Genomic DNA, 21706 nt, shown 5'->3' with positions numbered 1-21706 from the left:
AATTTATTATTTGCAGCAGCCATTAATTTTTCTATCCACTCATTGATTTCACAAAAAAATCGTTTAAATGATTTCCAATTTCTAATTCAATTTAAATCCAGTCTTTTCTTCTTTGCGTTCTAACATTTTTTTTCCTCTTATATTCACTATTCTGCCTTACATCCCACCCTTCTCTTAGCACTCACGCCCAGCAGCCTGCTCATCTTCTCTACTAATCCTGGACACCAACCTACTCTCTAACCACACCCTAGCTCTCAGCCTGCTACCATTCTCCCCATACTCCATTCGCAGAGCCTGCACACGACTCCATTTCTCTGCAACCTCTTTCAATCCATCCATCAATCCCCTGCCCCAACCCAGGGCCTGCCCCAGACCTCCTTCCCCTCCCAACTTCCCTGCAGCTTCTTTATACACCGGTGTGGGTGCAGAGATGTCTAGACAGACAGGCCCGGAGGCGTGGATGGTTTGAGCATTTTCTGGGGCACACAAAATATCAAATCTGCCACCCCATTTACTGGGTGTAATGGACCAGGTGAGGCATCGGTAGGTAGGATGGAGGGCAAACCTATAACTATAATAATTGTGCTTTTAATGTTACATTATGTGCATTTATTTGAAAAGTGCTTATGTTTTATTTAATATAGTGACTCACTGTGGTCTTTTTGAAATTTGACTTGTATTATCAGGTGTTGAGGAGCGGGTGAGGAGACAGTGCAAGGATCCCTGAGGTGTTGGATGTGGGGGCCAAAACTTCTTGATTCAAAAATCTGGACTGAAAGATGTACTATTGTCTGATTTGTCCTTTTTGCTCTCTTTTTAGGGCTTTGTGGTTTGTATTTTACCTAGCTTGCAGAAGTGTTCCAAAGGGTAGGTACTGCTTACTCTAACTACTTAGTTTGCCTTATATCCTTTCTTTATTGCTTCTCCGCCCCATGGCACACGAGGGGGGAGGGGGCAGAGATAAGATTTTCTTCTCCTGGAACTGGTCAAACCAGCTTTGGGATTGATGGGGGGGGGCTAACCCCTCAGGGCGCAGAGGCTACAAGGCAAAAACCCAGCCCCCCACCCACACCCTGCTCCCTGTGTGTTACTGTCAGACACACCCGTGCTGATGGGGGCTGTGTGTCCTGAGTATTGGAGGCTGCCCGGGAGCCTGATGGGATTTCCTTGCAGGATTCAGATCTCAGCCACATCAGAGTCAGACCGGAGTCACTGCTGGCTCTGGCCAGGGGAGAGTGTGGATGGCTCACTGGGATCAGCCTCTGCCTGCCTGTCCGTGGGGGCTGCCAGGGAAGTCCAGGGCAGCTCATTCTTCAGGTGTTGCCACCAGAGGGCTCTGGCTGTTGCTAAGGGAGAGGGGTTTACACTGCAGTGGGGAGCAATCCTCCAAAATGGCCCCTTTGATTCTGCTCTTTTTCTAGCATTTGGCTCAGAGTTGCTGTTACTGGGAGGGTCTGAAGAGTCTGGGGGGAATCGGGGTGTGACATGGACTGAAGCCCCTTCTGTAACCTCCCCCGTCACCTCTCTCGCCCCAACAGGCTGAAGAATCGTGTCCACATTTCACTCCAGATTGGCCCATCTTCCCAGAGACAGGGAAGGGAAATGGCTGTGATGGAGCCAGCTCAGGTAGGGGATTTTCTGGGAGCTGCTGGGCAAGGGCAGGGAGGAGACAGGGGTGATAAACCTGCTGTTTTTATGAGTAGGCCCATTCGTGGCAGGGGATGGGAGAGGGGACATTCCCCCATTTCTCAAACAGGATAAAACCTCCTCAGCAGGGCTGGGAACATTTTCCAGACTCCCAGTGCTGGAGCCTGAACCCACTGGCCAGAGGCTGCTGTGAAATATGAATAGAAGCTGTCAGGATTCATGTCCCTGTCCCCGGCTCAGAGTTCTGCTTCCCGTATCAGCCTGTGGCTGGCAGGCATGTGGGAAATGAGAAGACCCTGCCCTGCTGCGTGTGCTGGAGGGACAAGGAGCTCTCACCTTCTCCCACCCTCTGAAGCCTCCTGGCTGCTCTGAGCAGGGTGGGGATGGGATTCTACTACTCTGACCCTCCCAGAGCTTCCCATGAATAGGGGGATTGTGGCTGGGGCAGCAGATGGTGAGTGGGGGACTCTTGTTGTTTCAGATGCCGGTGACCTTCAAGGAGGTGGCTGTGTATTTCACCCAGGGGCAGGGGGCTCTGCTGGACCCTGCTCAGAGAGCCCTCTACAGGGACGTCATGCAGGAGAACTACGAGACGGTGACCTCACTGGGTAAGGGATTCCCATACCCTCCGATACTAGAAGCCGTGGGGTCTGTGTGTCTGAATCTGGTCATGTTCTTCCCGTGTCAGTTAGATCAGAGGCGAGTGGGTTCCATAATGCACAGCTGCCATGTGAGAGAGACTTGCATCTCCATGCCCCCTCCAGTGGGACATGGGTGTCAAAACCCAGTGGACAAGCTAAACCATCCCCACCCCTCCAGCTGTCAAAGGGGCATAAATCCAGCATTGTCCTGTCTGTGTTGTTTCTCGGCTGCACACACAATCCCTGTTCACCTCCCTCCTTGGAACTAGCTCCAGCCACAGGGAGGGCTCTGGGCTGTGCAGGTTTAGAAAGAGACAGGGGTTATGTCCAGAGCTGTGTGTGAGTCAGCAAGGCCCCCGGAGCGCACAGATCCTGGGAACACATAGTGAGGGTGCAGTAATAATTCAACTCACCTCCCCAAGACAACTTCCTCTCCCCAAGGGGGTTCAGTGGCCATGTTCCTGTCCTCTTGGACAAATACTCCACCAACATTCCAAGCACCCTGATCTGGTCTGATTTCACCCCCTGCACAGGATTCCCCATTCCCAAACCTGAGCTGATCGCCCGGTTGGAACGAGGGGAAGAGCCGTGGGTGCCCGATCTCCAGGCCTGGGAGGAAAAAGAGATCCTGAGAGGAACATGCACAGGTGAGGACTGACACAGAATCTATCTGGGGAATGAAGGAAAAAGTTGAGAATCCCAAAATATGGTGTGAGTGACGCCCTCAGTTCTTCCTCATCTCGCCCAGAGCAGGGCTGTGATCAGCAGATATCGCTCACTCCATTCCACCCAGCCTGTTAGCTGCAGGAGTTTCCTTCCGAATTTTCCTTCCCTGTGAGTGTTTGGGTGAGAAGTGGAGGCAGACTGAGCAATTGGATTCTTTGTGTTGGGTTTGCCCTCTGTGCTATTCTTCTTTCTCCCCAGCACAATGACTCTTGTCTGGATTGTGTCTCTCCCAGCAGGTGCTGAGCGAGGGAGTAATAACGAGGATGGGAATCATCATCAGGAAGTTCCTGGGGACGTGGAACCACAGGGGTCATTTATGGAAAGAGCTGAAGGGAATTTTTCCCAGTGCTGGGAACAGGAAGAAGCCTGGGGAAATCGGCACATGTTAGAGAAGCCGCTGGAAAACCACCCAGGGAAGACAGTGGATAAATCTATTAACAATAGGGGGGGAGACAAGGATCCCATAGCCCAGGAGACAAATCCCAAGGAACAGACATCCTGTCACAGCCTACAGTGTGGGAAAGGATTCATTGTGAGATCACAGCTTGTGACACATCAGACAATCCATACTGGAGAGAAACCCCTTCAATGCTTGGACCATGGGGAAAGCTTCAATAAGCTCTCAAATCTTAATAACCATGGGAGAAGCTACATTAGAGAGAGATCAATTCAGTGCCTCGAGTGCGAGAAATGTTTCAGTTCAAAGTCAGCACTAATTTCACATCAAGAAAACCACACAAGAGAGAGACCCCATAAGTGCTTAGACTGTGGGAAAAGTTTCAAGTGGAAGTCATACCTTGTTAATCATCAGACAATCCACACAGGAGAGAGACCCCATAAGTGCTCGGACTGTGAGAAAAGTTTCATATACCGGTCCAACCTTGTTAATCATCAGGCAATCCACACAGGAGAGAGACCCCATAAGTGCTCGGACTGTGAGAAAAGTTTCATATACCGGTCCAACCTTGTTAATCATCAGTAACCGATACAGAAGAGACACTATGCGTGAGCGTGAAAAAAGTATAACGAGGTCAGACTTGTAAACATCAGGCAATCACAAAGGAGAAGACCCCATAAGTGCTTGGACTGTGGGAAAAGTTCATACAGAAGTCAACCTTGTTAAACATCAGATAATCCACACGGAAGAACCATAAGTGCTTGGATGGGAAATCTTCTCAGAAGAGAGATCACACCATTAAACATGGAGATCACAGTATCTAACTTCTGTGACATGTGACAAGAAGGGTTAAGAGCTGCAAGATTGACTCAGATCAGCATAAATAAACTGGCCTATGAAGAGAACGGAGTTACCTAGGATGGAGAACCAGAGTTGACAAGGCAACATTCAGGGGATGTGTCCCCCCCAATAATTGATGAGAGGTGTCCAACAAGAGAGGAAAATTGCTTTGTGTGAGCCCGTCCGTCCAGTCCCTATTGAGGCCCAAATTGACAGTGTTAAGTGTGCAATGATGTAGCTCTGCATCTCTCTGAAGTTTGTTTTGAAGTTTTTGTTGAAGATGGCTACTTTTCAATCTGTTATTGAATGTCCAGGGACTGAACTTCCTACTGCTTTGTATGTTACCATCCTGAATCTGATTTGTGTCCATTATTCTTTGTATAGGACTGTCCAGTTTGGCCAATGTACATGGCAAAGGGCATTGCTGCACATGATGGCATATAACATTGGTAGATTGCACGTGATATTGCCCTAGGGTGGTGGCTGATGTGGTGAGTCCTATGATGGTGTCGCTAGAGTAGGTATGGGACAGAGTGCAATGGTGTTTGGTGATAGTGTCCTGTTGTTGTGTAAGTGCTGAGTGGATTTGGCGCAGGTTGGGGGCTGTGTGCAGGGCCGTGCTCATGACACCAGGATTGGGAGGGTGCATTTGTGGCTCTCGAATGTCGGCGGCGGGGGGTCCTTCTGCGCCTCCGGGTCTTAGCGGCAATTCGGCGCAGTCTTCACTTGCTCCGGGACCCGCCGCTGAAGTGCGTCAAAGAGCGAGCTCGGAAACCCCCCGCCGCCGAATGCCGTCGCCGACGGGGCTCAGAAGGACCCCTGTCTAGGGCGCCAAAAACCCTGGCGCCGCTCCTGGGTGTGGTAAGTGAGGACTGGCCTGCCTCCCAAGGCCTGTGAGAATGAGTGTCATTTTCCAGGATAGGTTGAGATCGTTGAGAGCGTGAGAGGTTTAGCTGGGGGCTGTAGATGATGGCCAGTGGTTCTGTTTTTTCCTTGTGGGCTGTCCTGTATGAGCTGTCTGGGTACCATCTCACTCTGTGAATCTGTTTCACATCCCAGGTGGATTGTAGTTTTAAGAATGCTGATATCTGAGGGATGTGGCAAATGCGTTGTATGTTAGGCTGGCTGTAGACAAGATATTGTGAGTCTGGATGGAAGGCTGAGGCATGTAGGTAAGTATAGAGGTCATAGGTTTCCAGTATAGGTGGTGGTATGTGACCTCACCTATTTGCACTGTAGTGTCCAGCAAGTGTTCTCCTTGGTGGACGGTCAGGCGTGAGTCAATGGGGGGTGGAATTGTTGAAATCCTGGTGAATCTTCAAGGCTCCTTCCCATGGCAGGGGCTGCAGTGTGGTGGTTATTGTCGTTGGACTCAGGAGCAGCGGGAAGGCGCTCTGGGAGCGAGCGTGGCGCTCGCGCCGGCAGCAGATGTGAACTCGCTAGTCGCTGCATGCTCGGACCCCAGGCTCCTGGCGAGAACCAACCCCGGCGGCTGGTGCTGGGAGCCCGGAGCCCTGGCTGCAGCCGGGAGAGGGAAATCTCCAGCAGGGCCCTTCCCGCTGCTCTCCAGGAGCCTCTCCCAGGGCAGAGCCCCCAGCCTGGCCAGGGCCCCTGCCCGGCCCGGCCCCTGGCCCAGGGGGACCCCGCTCAGAGGGAAACTGAGAGAGATCCTCCCCCCATCACACCTGGGCTATGGGGGCAGGGGGCGGGTTTGGCCCCTCTTGCTCCCAGCGGAGCTGGCTGCGATTCCCTGCCCTGGGCCCAGGAAAGCTGCCGCGGCTGCGATTCCCTGCCCTGGGCCCAGGAAAGCTGCCCCAGCTCCCGATGTGTGCACAGTTGGGGGCAGGATCATGTTACCACCCATCTCTCACCCCCCCACACACTCCCATCTGCTGCTTTGTTTCCCTGACCCTGGCCATGCTGGTGTGGATGGAGGCTACAGGTCAGGGGGATCTGAGGGGGGCAAATAGGGAAGAGTGGAAGGTGGGCCAGGGCCAAACTGAACACAGAGTGAGGGGGGCTCAGCTGTGGCCGGGGAAGGAGAGGGGCCCAGGGGCACAATCAGGGCTGGGGTTGGGGAGCAGCAGCACAGGCACTGGAACGGGACTGGTTCTGCTGCGGCCACGTGGCTGAGCGCCCAGCACCAGGGGATCCCTCCGGCCAGCATGCCGGAGTTAATGGTTAAGGCCGGTTAACCAAGAAGCCTGTTTGCCGGTTAAGCTTTTACATCCCCCTCAGCATCCACATCTCCCAGTGTGTCTGGTGTAACCGTTCCTGTTTCTGTTGCAATGGTGTAATGTGAGCGCAGTGCTGACTGATTTCATGGGCTGGTCTCAAAACTCCTTCAGCTTCCTTTGATCCACCAGTGGGGGTTGCCTTAGCCAATTGCTATTTTGTCTCTCTGTCCAGCATCCCAGTGCTTTATCCCATGTCCCATTTGTGTGTAGAACTTGGTTCTCAAATACTCACTAGCGGCCAGAAGTTTCAAAGTTGAAGGCACCTGGATACTTTGTAATATGCCACTAGCGGCCGAAATCCTTTTAAAAATCTGCCCCTAAGGGCCTTAGAGTGTGTCCTATACAAGGCTTCTCAAAAGGAACTTTCTGTGGTATTTTTTCCCCCTAAACATAGATATACAACCCCAAGAATTCAAATCCCGTGAGTGATGCACCCAACAATTTAGAATTTAAATAAAGAAATGAATAAACTTCATTTTTGTCTTCTTATCTTTTTGTGTCTGAGCCTTTGGGGTGTACTAGCTTCTTAGTTTTACTGCTCCCCCTTCCAAAGGGTCCCTATATCTAGGATGATTGTATAATCCTGTAACATCCAATGTCATTTTACACTTATGGGAACATGTGGTTCCCCTCCACCACTTGCAATTTAAAATTGATTTTAAAACCTTATTTCTGTAAGTAACCCTCCCCCACCCCCTGCACACTCTGAATGGCCCACGTGACTTTTCTATGACTTCATTTATTGCATGCAGCCATGTAGATTTTTCTACCACATTGTTTGTATTTCTAATTGCCTATTTAAGTTCCCAGTCTTTTCTGCATGCTACATTTTTTGTTCTGATACAGGTCTGCCTACACCCAGCCCTCTGCACTCACTCCCAGAGCCTGCACCTCTCCACTCATCCTGCACCCCCACCCTGTGCCCAGCCCGGAGCCTGCAACCAGCACCCAAACTCCATTCCAGAGCCTGCACCCCAGACTCCATTCCAGAACCCAACCTCTCAACCATCCTACACCTCAATCCCCTGCCCCAACCCAGGGCCTGCACCCCAGACCTCCTCCCCTCCCAACTCCCTTGCAGAGCCTTAGACAGGTGGGGAGCAGAGTTCCAGGGGAGGGGGGGAAGGTTCTGAGCATTCTGGGCACCACCAAAATGTCTACAAACCTGCCACCCCGATACTTGGAGGGATGGGGGTGAGGCGAGTCGGTGGATGGAGGGGGGCATCCATTTTCATTATTTTAATTTTTGGTACTGCATTGATTGACTGCTATGTGCATTAATATAGTGACCCCCTGGGTCTTTGAATGAGACTTTATACTGCGGGGGAGGGGCGGGTTGAGGAGACAAGTGGCAAGTCAGTGGCTGGAGGGGGGGCAAATCTTCCTGATTCAAAATCTGAGACTGTGTCTGTTGGTCCTTTTTGCTGCTTTTCTCTAGGCTAGGGGTTGTCCCAAGGCTGCAGAGAGGGTGTTCCCAAGGGAAGGTGCTTGCTCCTAACCCAGTATGTCTGCTTTCCTCTAGTCTGCCTACTTGACAAGTGTGATTGTCCTTGGTCTGGCTCCCAGCCCCTCTCCACGGGGTGCAGCTGTCTGGAGGTGCTGCCTTCTACGCCTTCCTCATTCACACCTCCTTCCTTCAACAGGGCAATTGATTACAAAGTGGGGGGAAGATCTTATTCTACTTCTAGCAAAAAGACATTTTTCTTTTACCTTAATTATACTACCTTGGGGGGCCCCTATAACATATTACCAAGGTTCAATACAAAGTCCTATAAAAGTTATACAAAAATGCATAATGCAGAGACTTATCTACAACTGCATTGATTGACTGCTGTGTGCAGTAATAGAGGTGAGCAGTGAGCCAGCAGAGGTTCTAGGGGCAGGCATGGGGGTTTCTGGCAGGAGAGGGAGAAGGTGAAAGGAGGCAAGTGGTGGGTGGGGGACAGATTAGGAGGGACACAACAGGCCATCAGGGTGCTACGGGGTGAAGAGGGATGTGATGGTGGGGCCGAGCAGGGAGGGGGCAGGTCCTATTTTACTGTTGTGATCTGGTCACCCTATGCATGATGTCCCCCCCCTGCCCCCCAACCTTCCTTTTTGGCCCACAGTTGTTTCAGTTTTATATTCTTGCCTCGGGTGCTAAAATAGCTAATTACGGCTCTGCCCCCGACCAAGGGTCCGACAAAATCTAATAACCCTGGCTCACAGGAGGATTAATCCAGCCCTGTTCACAGACCGGGGTGATGTGTTTTCCTTTCACCTTTCCCATTTTTTCCTTAATTTTTTTACTACTTGCTGTTTATTCAATTGTATTTGTTGTTAACTCCGTGCAGTAGTCAGGGAAGCATCCAAAGGGAAGAGAGCACCCCGGAGTGGAGACGCCCTAGTCTCCGTGCTCAGTGATCGCTTTTGCTATCGCACTTGCTGTTCTTGCTCTAGTACCTTCCCCATTAAAGCCTTTTTCCTGCCTCAGAAAAAAAAAAGTCCCCTCAGGAATCCTTGGTCCAACAAAGGTCAGGCAGGCTTCTGGGTCAAGGGAGTGGGAGCAACGACTCCGATCCTTCTGCTATTTAATTCCACCAGGGCGGTGTATAAGCCAGGAAAGTTCCCCACAATAGCCCTCCCCTGGGCTGACCTAAGTGCATATTTACTGGTTTTGTCAAGCCAGGCCTTAAAAACCCCAAAGGAGATTCCAGCAGCTCACTAGGGAACACATTTCAGTGCTTCCCCATCCTCCTAGTGAACCAGTGTTTCCTAATCTCCAACCTAGCTCTCTCCCGCTAGAATTTGAGACCATTGCTCCTTGTGGGGGCCAAAAGTCATTACACTCCCCGTCGGGGAATCGAACCCCGGTCTCCCGCGTGACAGGCGGGGATACTCACCACTATACTAACGAGGAAGTGGTTTACAGAAGTTCTGGGTTAGATACTCATGATGGACCATTCTCACTTTACAGCCTGTAAGTGGAACAGGAGCCGGAGCCAGAGATGCTACAGCGCGAACCCGACAGCGATAGGACCCAGGGGCAGCCGGGAGGCGGCTCTGTCCGGGGGAGCGAGCGCTGGGCTCCGGCCCGGCAGCAGGAAGTGACTCGCAGCCGCTGCGGTGACTCTGGCTCCCAGGCTCCCGGCGAGATCCCCGAGCCCCGGCGGCTGGTGCTGGGAGCCCGGAGCCCTGGCTGCAGCCGGGAGAGGGGAATCTCCAGCAGGGCCCTTCCCGCTGCTCCCCAGGAGCCTCTCCCAGGCCAGGGCAGAGCCCCCAGCCCGGCCCAGCCCGGCCCCTGCCCCGGGGGGCCCCGCTCGGAGGGAAGGGGAGAGAGACCCGCCCCCCCACCGGCACCCCCGGGCTGCAGGGGGAGGTTTGGCCCCAGGCTGCTCCCAGCGGAGCTGGCTGCGATTCCCGCCCGGGGCCCGGGAAAGCTGCCGCCAGCCCCGGTGGGTGCGGGGCGCGGGAGCCGAGGCACAGGCCCTGCCAGACAGGAGAGAGGTGGAAATTCAGGCATGAAGCGGGAAGGGAATAAAAATTGCCCCCAGATGGGTTGAGGCGGGTGAAGTGGTTGCAAAAATAGGGAAGGCGGGGGGGGCTTTTCCTCCGCCCTTCCCCAGGGTCTCAGCTCCCATTTCCCAGGGCCGTAGCATTAAATGCCCAGTGCATCGCTGGATATGTGCTCCCGTCCCCCATAAGATGTTACTGAGCTGCTAGAGGGGACTTCATCCAGTGACATATTTGCAGACACCCCCACAAAGATCTCACTGTCACACCTGCTTTGAGCGTTTAAAAGAATCCGGGTCTCAGTTCCTATGTCTGCGTAAAGCCGGCCGGCGCTTCATCCATGTGTCCTCGCCACTGGCCCTGTGCCCCTGAGTTTCACTCCTCTTGGGATGCAGTCTGGGCAGTTTCACTCCTTTACATCAGTTCCTTATCAAACTATTCTTTTCATTACTCTGAGCTCTTCATCTTCAACTGCATTAGCGTTATGCGGAGGAACATCACTGTCCCCTGGAATTCATATTTTTAATGGCAAATAACCATGGGAAATATGAATAGTCATGAGCACATCTCATAGTGACACTGTAATAGTTCCTGTTTCTATTGCAATGTTGTCATTTGAGTTCAATGCTGACTGAGTTCATGGGCTGGTCTGAAAACTCCTTCAATTTCCTTTGCTTTAGGTAATGGTTATTTTCTCTCTCTATCCAGCACCCTAGTGTTTTTTTCTCATGTCTCATTTGTATATAGAATTTGGTTCCCAAATATTCACTAACAGACTGAAGTTTCAAGGTTAGAATAATAGAATATTAGGGTTGGAAAGGACCATCTAGTCCAACCCTCTGCTCAATGCAGGACCAGTCCCCACTAAATCATCCCAGCCAGGGCTTTGTCAAGCCTGACCTTAAAAACCTCTAAGGAAGAAGATTCCACCACCACCCTACATAACCCATTCCAGTGCTTCACCACCTTCCTAGTGAAAAAGTTTTTCCTAATATCCAACCTAAACCTCCCCCACTGCAACTTGAGACTTTTACTCCTTGTTCTGTCATCTGCTACCACTGAGAACAGTCTAGATCCATCCTCTTTGGAACCCCCTTTCAGATAGTTGAAAGCAGCTATCAAATCCTCCCTCTGTCTTCTCTTCTGCAGACTAAACAATCCCAGTTCTCTCAGCCTCTTCTCATAAGTCATGTGCCCCAGCCCCCTAATCATTTTTGTTGCCCTCCACCGAACTCTTTCCAATTTTTCCACATCCTTCTTGTAGTGTGGGGCCCAAAACTGGACATAGTACTCCAGATGTGACCTCACCAATGCCGAATAGGGGGGAACTATCACGTCCCTCGATCTGCTGGCATTGCCCCTACTTATACAGCCCAAAATGCAACAAGGGCACACTGTTGACTCATATCCAGCTTCCCGTCCACTGTAACCCCTAGGTCCTTTTCTACGGAACTGCTGCCCGCACACTCACTCACTGCTCCCAGCTTACATTGCATTTTTTTAAAAAGAGAGAAACGCATGATTTTTGAGGATCTGATTCTTGAGTGTTCAGGGCTGGCCTAGGTCTTGGTCTGATTTCCGTGCAGGATTCAGATCTCAGCCACACAGGAGTCAGACCGGAATCACTGCTGGTTCTGGCCGGGGGTGAGTGCAGATGGGCCAACGGGATCAGCCTCTGCCTGCCTGTCCCTGGGGGCTGCTGCAGGAATCCAGGGCAGCTCATTCTTCAGGTGTTGCCACCAGAGGGCTCCTGCTATTGCTCAGGAGGAGGGGTTTACACTGCAGTGGGGGGCAATCCCCCAAAGTGGCTTCTTTGATTCTGCTCTTTTCCTAGTGTTTGGATCAGAGATGCTGTTAGTGGGAGGGTCTAAAGAGCCTGGGAGGACTCCGGATGTGACATGGACTCCAGCCCCGTTTGTAACATCCTCCATCGCCCCTCTCGCTCCGACAGACTGAGGAATCAAGTACATGTTTCGCTCCAGATGGGCCCATCTTCCAGGAGACAGGAAAGGGGAATGGCTGTGATGGAGCCAGCTCAGGTAGGAGATTTTCAGGGAGCTGCTGGGAAGGGGGAGGGAGAAGAAGGGAGGAGACAGGGTGTGAGAAACCTGCTGATTTTCTGAGTAGGACCATTGGCAGCAGTGGGGGAGAGGGTCATTCACCCATTTCAAAAACAGGACACAACCCTTGTGCACCGGGTTGGAGCCTGACCCCGCTGGCCAGAGGCTGCTGTGAAATATGCGGGGAAGCTGTTGGGATTCCTGTCCCTGTCCCTGGCTCAGAGCTCTGCTTCCCGGATCAGCCTGTGGCTGGCAGGCATGTGGGAAATGAGAAGACCCTGCCCTGCCCCGTGTGCTGGGAGGGGACAAGGAGCTCTCACCTTCTCCCACCCCCTGAAGCCTCCTGGCCACTCTGAACGATAGGGGTCAGATTCTGTTACTCTGGCCTCCCAGAGCTTTGAGTTTTTTTCCTTTCCCTGTGAATAGCGGGATTGTGGCTGGGGCAGCAGGTGCTGAGTGGGGGACCCTTGTTGTTCCAGATGCCGGTGACCTTCGAGGAGGTAGCTGTGTATTTCACCCAGGGGCAGGGGGCTCTGCTAGACCCCGCTGAGAGAGCCCTCTACAGGGATGTCATGCAGGAGAACTATAAGACAGTGACCTCGCTGGGTAAGGGATTCCCGTCCCCTCGGTTATTAGAAGCCATGGGGTCTTCATGTCTGACTCTGATCAGGTTCTTCCCTCATCAGTTAAATCAGAGGAAAATGTTTTGCATAATGCACAGCTGCCATGTGAGAGAGACTTGCATCTCCGCGCCCTCTCCAGTGAGACATGGTGTCAAAATCTAATGGACATGCTAGCTCATCCCACCCCTCCAGCTTTCAAAGGGGCAGAATTCATTCATTGTCCTTTCTGTATTGATTCCCATTCACACACACAATCCTTATTTACCGTCCTTCTTGGGAATAGCTCCAGCCATTGGGACAGCTTAGAAATAGGCAGGGGTTTAATGCCAGAGCTGTGTGTACATCAGCAAAGCCCTTAGACTGGGCAGATCCTGGGAACTCCTAGTGAGGGTGTAAAAATTCCCCTCACCTCCCCAGACATCTGCCTCTCCCAAGAGGGCTCAGGGACCACGTTCCCGTCCTCATGGATTCCACGTTCCCCAGCAGAGCACAGGGACAGGTTCCGCTCACAGAATGTCCTTCGTGACAGACGCGCTCTCAATCCTCCATGAACCCTGATCTGGTCTGATTCCCTCCCCCCCCCCCCCAACAGGATTTTCCCTTCCCAAACCTGAGCTGATCTCCCGCCTGGAACGAGGGGAAGAGCCGTGGGTCCCGGATCTCCAGGTCTGTGAGGAAAGAGAGTGCCTGAGAGGTGATCGCACAGGTGAGGACTGACACAGAAATGGGGAATGAAGGAAAAACTTGAGAATCCCAAAAATATGATGTGCCTTCAGTTCCTCCTCATCTCACCCAGGGTAGCGCAATAGTCAGCAGATATCACTCATGGCTTTTTACCCAGCCTGTTGGCTGCAAAAGTTTCCTTTCCATCTCTCTTTCCCTGTGAATGTTTGGGTGGGTTGTGGAGGCACAGTCCAATTGCTCAGTCTTTGTGTCGTGTTCACCCTTGTTGGTATTCCTCTTTCTCTCCAGCAAAATGATTCCTTTTGAGATTGTCTCTCTCTCCCAGCAGGTGCTGAGCGAGGGAGTGAGAATGAGAAGGGGAATCATCATCAGGAAGTTGCTGGGAAAGTGGAACCACAGGGAACCTTCATGAAAAGAGCTGAAGGGAATTTTTCCCAGTGCTGGGAAGAGGGAGAAACCTGTGGAAATTGGCACAGGTCAAAGAAGCTGCAGGGAAATCACCCAAAAGTGGATGAATCTGTTAAATATGGGGGAGGAGACAAGGATCCCACAACCCAGAAGACAAATTCCAAGGAAGACAAACGCTATGAATGCCTCGGTTATGGGGAAGGATTCATTGTGAGATCACAGCTTGTTACACATCAGACAATCCATACTAGAGAGAAACCCCTTCAGTGCTTGGACAGTGGACAAAACTTCAATAATCACTCAGACCTGAATAACCATGAGAGAAGCCACACAGGAAAGAAACCCTATCAATGCCTTGAGTGTGGGAAATGGTTCATGTGGAAGTCAGAACTAATTAGACATCAGCTAAGCCACACAGAAGAGAGACCACATAAGTGCTTCGAGTGTGGGAAAAGTTTCATACAGAGGTCTGACCTTCTTAAACATCAGGCAATCCACACAGGAGATAGACCCCATAAGTGTTTCAACTGTGGGAAAAGTTTCATACAGAGGTCAGACCTTTTTAATCATCAGGCAATCCACACAGGAGAGAGACCTCATAAGTGCTTGGACTGTGGGAAAAGTTTCATACGGAGGTCAGATCTTGTTAAACATCAGGCATTACACACAGAAGCGGAAACCCATAAGTGGTTAGTCTGTGGAAAAAGTTTCGTATGGCAGTCAGACCTTATTCAACATCAGAGAATCCACACAGGAGAGACACCTCACAAGTGCTTGGACTGTGGGAAAAGTTTCAAACGGAGGTCAGTTCTTTTTAAACATCAGGCATTACACAGAGGAGAGGGACCCCATAAATGTTTAGTCTGTGGAAAATGTTTTGTATGGAGGTCAGACCTTGTTAAACATCAGGTATTCCACACAGGAGAGAGACCCCATAAATGTTTAGATTGTGAGAAAAGTTTCATACAGAGGTCAGACCTTGTTAAACATCAGGCAATCCACACGGGAGAGAGACCCCAGAAGTGCATGGAATGTGGAAAAAGTTTCATACGGAGGTCAGACCTTCTTATACATCAGCGAATCCACACAGGAGAGAGACCACACAAGTGTTTATTCTGTGGAAAAGGTTTCATATGGAGGTCACGCCTTCTTAAACATCAGAGAATCCACACAAGTGTTTAGACTGTGTGGAAATTTCACTTATAAACTTCTCTGATGCAGAGACAGAAAGTGTTAAGGAAATTGCATATCATTGACCTAGATGAAATCTTTAGAGACATGTTAGAAAAGTGTGTCGTCCTCAGATAAACTAGAGCTTCGAAAGGTAACCATGTATTGTTAAAGACATGGAGGAAGATGGTAACTGTAGTAGTCTCTGTTTAGCTGTATCTTGTTAGAGGTTAACAATGGAAATAAACGGTTCCTGTCTAGGGCTCTATTGTGTGAATTCAGAGATCAAAAGGGAATATTAACATTTAGACAAAACTTGGCTGTAATAATGTCATTGTTTGTCTCCTGGAAGTTTGTGGTAAACTGTCTATGAACTGCTTTATGGAGAATCACCTCGTGTTAATCCATGTAATTAATTACCAGTGATGTTTAGGAAATAGGTTACTTCAAAAGCCTGTTGTTCAGCCAATGACTGTGTGCTGTCTAGACGCTGCAAAAATTATCCTTTCGTCTCTAATCTGCTTAAGCAGGGTTTTTTTGGGGGGGAGGGGCGGTTAGGGGGAGTCGGAAGACAGAGATCTCCAGGCCCTTCTGGACCACCCTGACATTGAAATTAGACATTGGACTAGAACTTGATGAAATGATTCTGTAAAGGACTCGCTGCAATTCTAAAGCATCATCTCTACAGTAAAACTGACCTAAGGACTCTGCATCTCTGAATGGATAATGATCGTTTAAACAGCACACTCTCTCTTTTCTTCTTTTAATAAATCTTAGTTGAGTTAATAAGAATTGGCTGTGTGTATTTGGGTCAGAACTGAAGTATTCCTTAACTTGGTGGATAGTGTATAGGATTCTTTGGGATTGGTGGAACTTTTTAATAGATTTTCCGCAATCCCCATCATGTTGAAGTGAGCTGTCTGGGAGAGAGCCCAAGGCTGGGTTGCTGTAAGAGAGCTGTGCTTTGGCCTCTGTGTAGCAGCAAGGTATTGCAGGAGCTGCTTTGTTGCTGGCTTGGTGAATCTAAGGATTGCAATATCCCCCCGTTTTGAGGATTGCCGGCCCCATTCTTTGCAGTTTGCCCTATATGAACAATCACAGTGTGGATCCCTGGAACCCTGGTCACAATTTCATAAATGCCTCGCATGTGGGGAAAGTTTCATTCAGCCGTTGTGAAACACACCCTGCAGATCACAAGCCACCACCAACAGAGGTGGGGGAATCCACCAATGGTCCCCAATTCTTGTGGGCCCATGGCTCCCAACTCTTCCCGGGCACTGGGGAATGCCCCACGGGTCCCCACTACCCGTGGGCATTGTGGAATACCTCTCAGTTCCCAGTCGCCATGCAAATCTGCCCCCAGTGCAAGGTGCAGGGAGGAAATCCTTTAGGCATCTGAGTGAGGAGGATATGGAACTTGGGGAGGAGGGCAGGCGGTTATACAGGGGCTGCAGCGCCAGTCTGTGCTCTTGCTGCCTTTCCCGCATCAGATCCACCAGACACCTGAGCATGTCCGTTTGCTCCCCCATTAGCCCGAGCATCGCATCCTGCCTCCTCTCACTGAGCTCCTGCCTCCTCTCATTGCACTCACTTAACGCTTTCCTGGACTCTGCCACTGTTTGCCTCCGCACATTCAACTGTGCTCTATCAGTGCGGGAGGACTACATGAGCTAGGAAAACATGTAATCATGAGTGCGGTTTTTTGGGGGGGGGGGGGGGGGGGTTTGCCTTCTAATCTGCGATAACCTCAGGGACGGAGATGACCGAGGGAGCATAGAAACATTTGCACCTGCGGGAGGAAAAAAATGGAGAGTAGAATTTTAAAAGATACATTTCAGAAAACAATAGGGAGACTCTTTCACAGTGAATCAAGCAATTCTCAGCAGACAGCACACGTGCTTTAGGTACAAGGTCGCATTTTGCCTTTTATATCAAGTGCTTGCTGGTATGGTGTGACACATCACACACGTCTGGGCAATAGAGTTCAGTTTGCAGGCAGCCATGGTAAGCCAAAGGGTCCGTGGGGTTGGCTTCTTCCTCCATAACATATGGGAATGCTTTCGAACTGCAGCGCCCTCCTTTCCCATAGCAACCAATACCAGTTGGGTTGGACATTTAAAAGCAGGGAGCTGAGGTTTTCGGGTGGATGTGCAGCACAAACCTTCCCCCAACCCAATTCTCTGGGATGATCCCTTCTCCCCTCCCCACACCGGGTGGCTATTATCAGGGATGATCCCTTTCAGCCAAATGCAAACAGCTCCGCATGAACTGGCTCCTCTGACTGTCCCCTTAAACAAATGCCCCTATTTCAACCAGGTGACCATGAACGATATCGCTCTCCTGAGGCTAACACAGAGAGATAAAGACCGAGTGTTGCTTGAATGCGACCAAAGCCCAGGACCATTCCCTGCCATGCTCTGTGCTGCAATGATTCCAGACTACTTGCTTCTGGCTTGACGTGGTAAAATGTCCTACCATGGAGGATGGAATAAGGCAGCCCTACCCAGAAACCTTCTGCAAAGGCTTTTGGAGAACTCCAGGAGAGCTTCATGGAGATGTCCCTGGAGGATTCCTGCTCCATCCCCAGACACATTAACAGACTTTTCCAGGAGCTGTACTGGCCGCGAATGCATCCTAAGTCTTCAGGGAAAATGAATCGTTAAACACATTGCTTTTAAACCCTGTAGTGTATTTACAAAGGTACACTCATCAGAGGTGCCTTCTTCGGCTTTATGGTCCAGGAGCCCGCCTTTGGACTCAGCATATAAAAATTATATTTTCATAAGGAACTAATGTAAAGGAGTGAAAGTGCTTAGACTGGATTCCAAGAGGCGTGAAACTCAGGGGCACAGGGTCAGTGGCTTGGACACATTGATGAAACGCTGGGCAGCTTTACACAGACACAGGAACTGAGACCTGGATTCTTTACACACTCGAAGCAGGTGTGACAGTGAGCTCTGGGGTGTGTGTGTGTCTGTAAATAGATCACAAGATCAAGTGTCCTCTAATAGATCAGTAACATCTTATGGTGGGGGGGAGAGAGGGTGGCCCTGTCTGGGCACTGCGATGCGCTGGTCCTTTATGGACACGGCCCTGGGAAATGGGCACTAGAATCCTAGGAAAGGGGGGAGGAAAAGCCCTAATGCCCCCCCACCCCCCAATTTTGCAACCACTGCAGCTGGCTCATGCCCTCTGGGGGAACTTTTATCCCCTCTGCTCCTCCGCCACGGGGGTAATCTCAGCCATGCCTGAGGATTCTGCAGACGGGGAAGATGAGGAGGAGGAGGCCGAGCTTGCGGAGAGCACACAGCACTCCATTCTCCCCAACAGTCAGGATCTTTTTCTCAGCCTGAATGAAGTACCCTCCCAAGGCAGTATCCCGGACCATGAAGCTGTAGAAGGGACCTCTGGTGAGTGCACCTTTGTAAATATAAAACATGGTTTAAAAGCAAGTTTTTTTAATGATTCATTTGCCCTGAGCACTTGGGATACATTCGCAGCTAGTACAGCTACTGGAAAAGTCTGTTAACGTGTCTGGGGATGGAGTGGAAATCCATGAAGCTCTCCTGGAGGTACTCCAAAAGCCTTTGCAGGTTCCTGGGCAGTGCAGCCTTATTCCGTCCTCCATGGTAGGACACTTGACCACGCCATGCTAGTAGCAAGTAATCTGGTATCATTGCATGACAAAGCCTGGCAGCATATGGTCCCAGTGTTTGCTGGCATTCAAACAAGCAATCCATTCTTTATCTCACTGTGTTATCCTCAGCGAGAGTTGATTATCATTCAAGTCTCAGTGATTACCAGGATTGGATTGACACGTCGAAATTACCCAATTGGCAACTGGCTGAACAGCTATGGCTCTTAACAAGCATCTTAATTCTCAATTAGCCAGTTATTATGGTGACCAGTTTCATGAATGAATTTTGTTTCATTCATAAAACTTTACTTATGAAGTTACATTTAAAAAGTGAATGAAATTGTTTTTAATTGTTCATCAGTTCTACAGGCTTAAGGACCCAGTCTTATGGGGATCCACAGACTTCTGTATAGATTATTTAGGTCAATTTTTCTATCTACCCAATGGGACTCAGTGCTCAGTCTAGAAGATAACATCAGAGATGCTGTTTTGCAGTTCCCAAACTGTGGATTTGTGTCTCCAGAGGTAACATGCTTGTTAACAGCAAAAATGTTTTCAAATAAATAAATAATGTATAGAAGTGAGAAATAACAGACCTCAACTCTATCGTCCCTCTGCAAATTTGTGTACACAGGGTCAACCCCTTACCCCTCTTTAAAAGTGAAAAGTTTCAAAAGGTTCAGTGAATAGAAGATTGTTGGGGGCATAATACATCTGGACAAGGAGAGGTCTGGAGATAAATGTGAGAAGTGAGGGACATACGTTTTTTTGTTAAAATAGTATGTTTGCTGCTGAAGGGAAAAAATCTGGAATACTTAACACTATTGTTTTAGTTAAATAAAACAATTTAAATGTCTGTCTGGTGATATCCTCCTAATACAACCTGGCAAGAAAATCCGCCAAATATTAATGATTAACCTCTTGAATTGGCCATAGTTCACCTCCCAGTGACTTCATAAATATCTGCTTCAATGATCTTTGGTAAATGAAATAACCAAACAATTATTTATTTTCTGATAGAGCTGTAAAACTCATCTGAAAAGATTTCAAAATAAATCAATGCTTAAAAATGTATAGGTGTGTACCTTCCAAAAATGAATCCTACATCTATCTATGTCTGTGAAGAATATGTATTACGGTTATAACAAACAACAAGAAAACATTTTTATGTAGAAAACCATGATTAAATTGAGTCTTCCTGACTAGTGATTTAAATCAAATCCACCCTGCTGCTTCCCTGTGTGAACAACCAACCCCTCCACGCTCTGCTCACACACAGCCACCAGCCTTCAAAGTCACTCCTGGCTGCACTGTACTGAGTGTGACTAGCCAGACACTCAGAAACTTACCAAATGACACAGGAACATCAGCCAGTTTTCAACTCCCAGCCTTGCACCCTGGGAATGTTCATCTTGGACAGCTCAGTCTGGTCACTGGGTCGGAGAAACTCAGTCATTAGAGGGGTCGGATTAGGCCACAGCCTTGTTCTCTCCAGTCAAATCCCCCAAACACTTCAATGAAAACACACAGGTCCAGACAAAATACTAAAACCACTTTAGTAACAGAAGCAAGGGGGTTTTCAGGGATTATAAGGGAGAAGGATGTCAAAGGTCAGAACTGGTTAAAACTACAAAATTAAAACATGCATTTTAAGTCTTACATTTTACCAAATTAAGGAAGATATGAAGTAAACAGGATTTCCCACCCCACCCGCTGTCGCAGGCAGTTCACAGTTCTGAATACCCAGGCTGGATTTCCTTCCAGCCTTGGCCTGCCCTCCCCGCTGCAAGGCCCCTGTTGCCTATCAAGCCATCTTGTTGCCTTCTGTAAAGATGGGAAAGGAAAGGTGAAAATGGAGGCAATTCCCCCTTGTGCTCTTGTATCACTCTCCTCTTTGAGGTTCACCCCTCAGCTGGGGGACAGGCAACAATCAGTCTGTGGCCTAAGTGAGCGTCCAGCCGTCCTTCCGGTGAATTGTAACTCTCATGTTCCTCGCTCCACAGCTGGCGAAGGGCCTCCTAAGCAATTAATGGCCACTTAGCACCTAGCTGGTGTGCAGGTACCATTGTCTCTGAGGAGCTGTCTGTGGGCGTTTTCCAGCTTCACAGAATGAAACAAACATACAGCAAACTCTCCGAGCTCCATGGACAGTGCTGATAGACACATTTTAATGGGACAATAATATTCAGCAGACAATGACTTTTCCTGATACCTCACAAGACATACTTTGGAGAAGATTTATCATTTTGTAAAAATTGGTGACCATAATAGTGTAGACCAGTGGTTCTCAAAGGTGTTCCATCACCTTTGCCTGAGCATTAATCCCCACCTCCTGATGGGCCTGTTCCTTCTTCATGAGCCCCAGCCAATTAGGTCTGACAGCCAGTGCTTTTTTTAAAAAAAAAAACAAAAAAAAAACACACCACAGAGGTCATGCCTCCCTTGACACATTCCTGTGCCTCTATTGGGAGGCTCTGCCCATAGTTTGAGAATTGCTAGTGTAGAGAGTCACTGTGGGGATTGGTAGCCAAGATGGTAACACCTGCTCCTTTCCGTCTCTGGGATCCCCACAGAAAATGTCCAAGCAGGAGAGCGGAACAGATCCAATTAACACTAACCTTCCAAAACACATTTTGGTGATTTCAGCTATAAACATTCCCTCCATCTTTCAGACCCTACCCCCAGCGAATTTAATGAGACTGAGCTAGAATTGGGAAGGTGGCAGGGGTGATGGGTATAATCGCTGAATTACTGATCCCTGATTTAGCAGAATACAGGAACCGTTTGGATAGCTAAATAGAGACTACTACAGTACCCATCTTAGAATCGTGGAATATCAGGGTTGGAAGGGACCTCAGGAGGTCATCTACTCCAACCCCCTGCTCAAAACAGGACCAATCCCCAGCTAAATATCCCAGTCAGGGCTTTATCAAGCCTGACCTTAAAAACCTCTAACGAACGAGAGTCCACCACCTCCCTAAGTAACCCATTCCAGTGCTTTACCAGCCTCCTAGTGAAAAAGATTTTCCTAATACTGAACCGAAACTTTCCTCACTCAATTTGAGATCATTACTCCTTGTTCTGTCATCTGGTACCACTGAGCACAGTCTAGATCCACCCTCTTTGGAACCCCCTTTCAGGTAG

The 21706-nt window shown here is 49.6% G+C and overlaps 3 protein-coding genes and 1 non-coding gene across 5 annotated transcripts in view; 2 read left to right on the top strand and 2 right to left on the bottom strand.

Moving 5' to 3' along the window:
* LOC116823724 (uncharacterized) overlaps positions 1-21706 on the bottom strand; it is a 162298-nt gene that overhangs the window by 106196 nt on the left and 34396 nt on the right. The window lies entirely within an intron of this gene.
* On the top strand, positions 1259-3996 carry LOC116816194 (zinc finger protein 707-like). Its single transcript, XM_075071480.1, is given in 4 exon segments — positions 1259-1626; positions 2129-2255; positions 2822-2935; positions 3251-3996. Coding segments are annotated over 4 exon segments (1128 nt in total). The 5' UTR covers positions 1259-1485.
* On the bottom strand, positions 9316-9387 carry TRNAD-GUC (transfer RNA aspartic acid (anticodon GUC)). Its single transcript has one exon. It is a non-coding gene; the product is annotated as a tRNA-Asp (tRNA).
* Positions 11571-21706, top strand: part of LOC142047652 (uncharacterized) — a 124743-nt gene continuing 114607 nt past the window's right edge. The window contains 5 exon segments of the mRNA XM_075071697.1: positions 11571-11710; positions 11932-12019; positions 12520-12646; positions 13256-13369; positions 13673-14929. Coding sequence (XP_074927798.1) covers positions 11963-12019; positions 12520-12646; positions 13256-13369; positions 13673-14929 — 1555 coding nt within the window. The 5' untranslated portion in view covers positions 11571-11710; positions 11932-11962.

The sequence above is a fragment of the Chelonoidis abingdonii genome, chromosome 12 (assembly GCF_003597395.2).
Source record: "Chelonoidis abingdonii isolate Lonesome George chromosome 12, CheloAbing_2.0, whole genome shotgun sequence".
NCBI classification, from domain to species: domain Eukaryota; kingdom Metazoa; phylum Chordata; order Testudines; family Testudinidae; genus Chelonoidis; species Chelonoidis abingdonii.
Note: the sequence above shows the minus strand (reverse complement) of the source record. Positions and strands in the feature narration are given on the sequence as shown.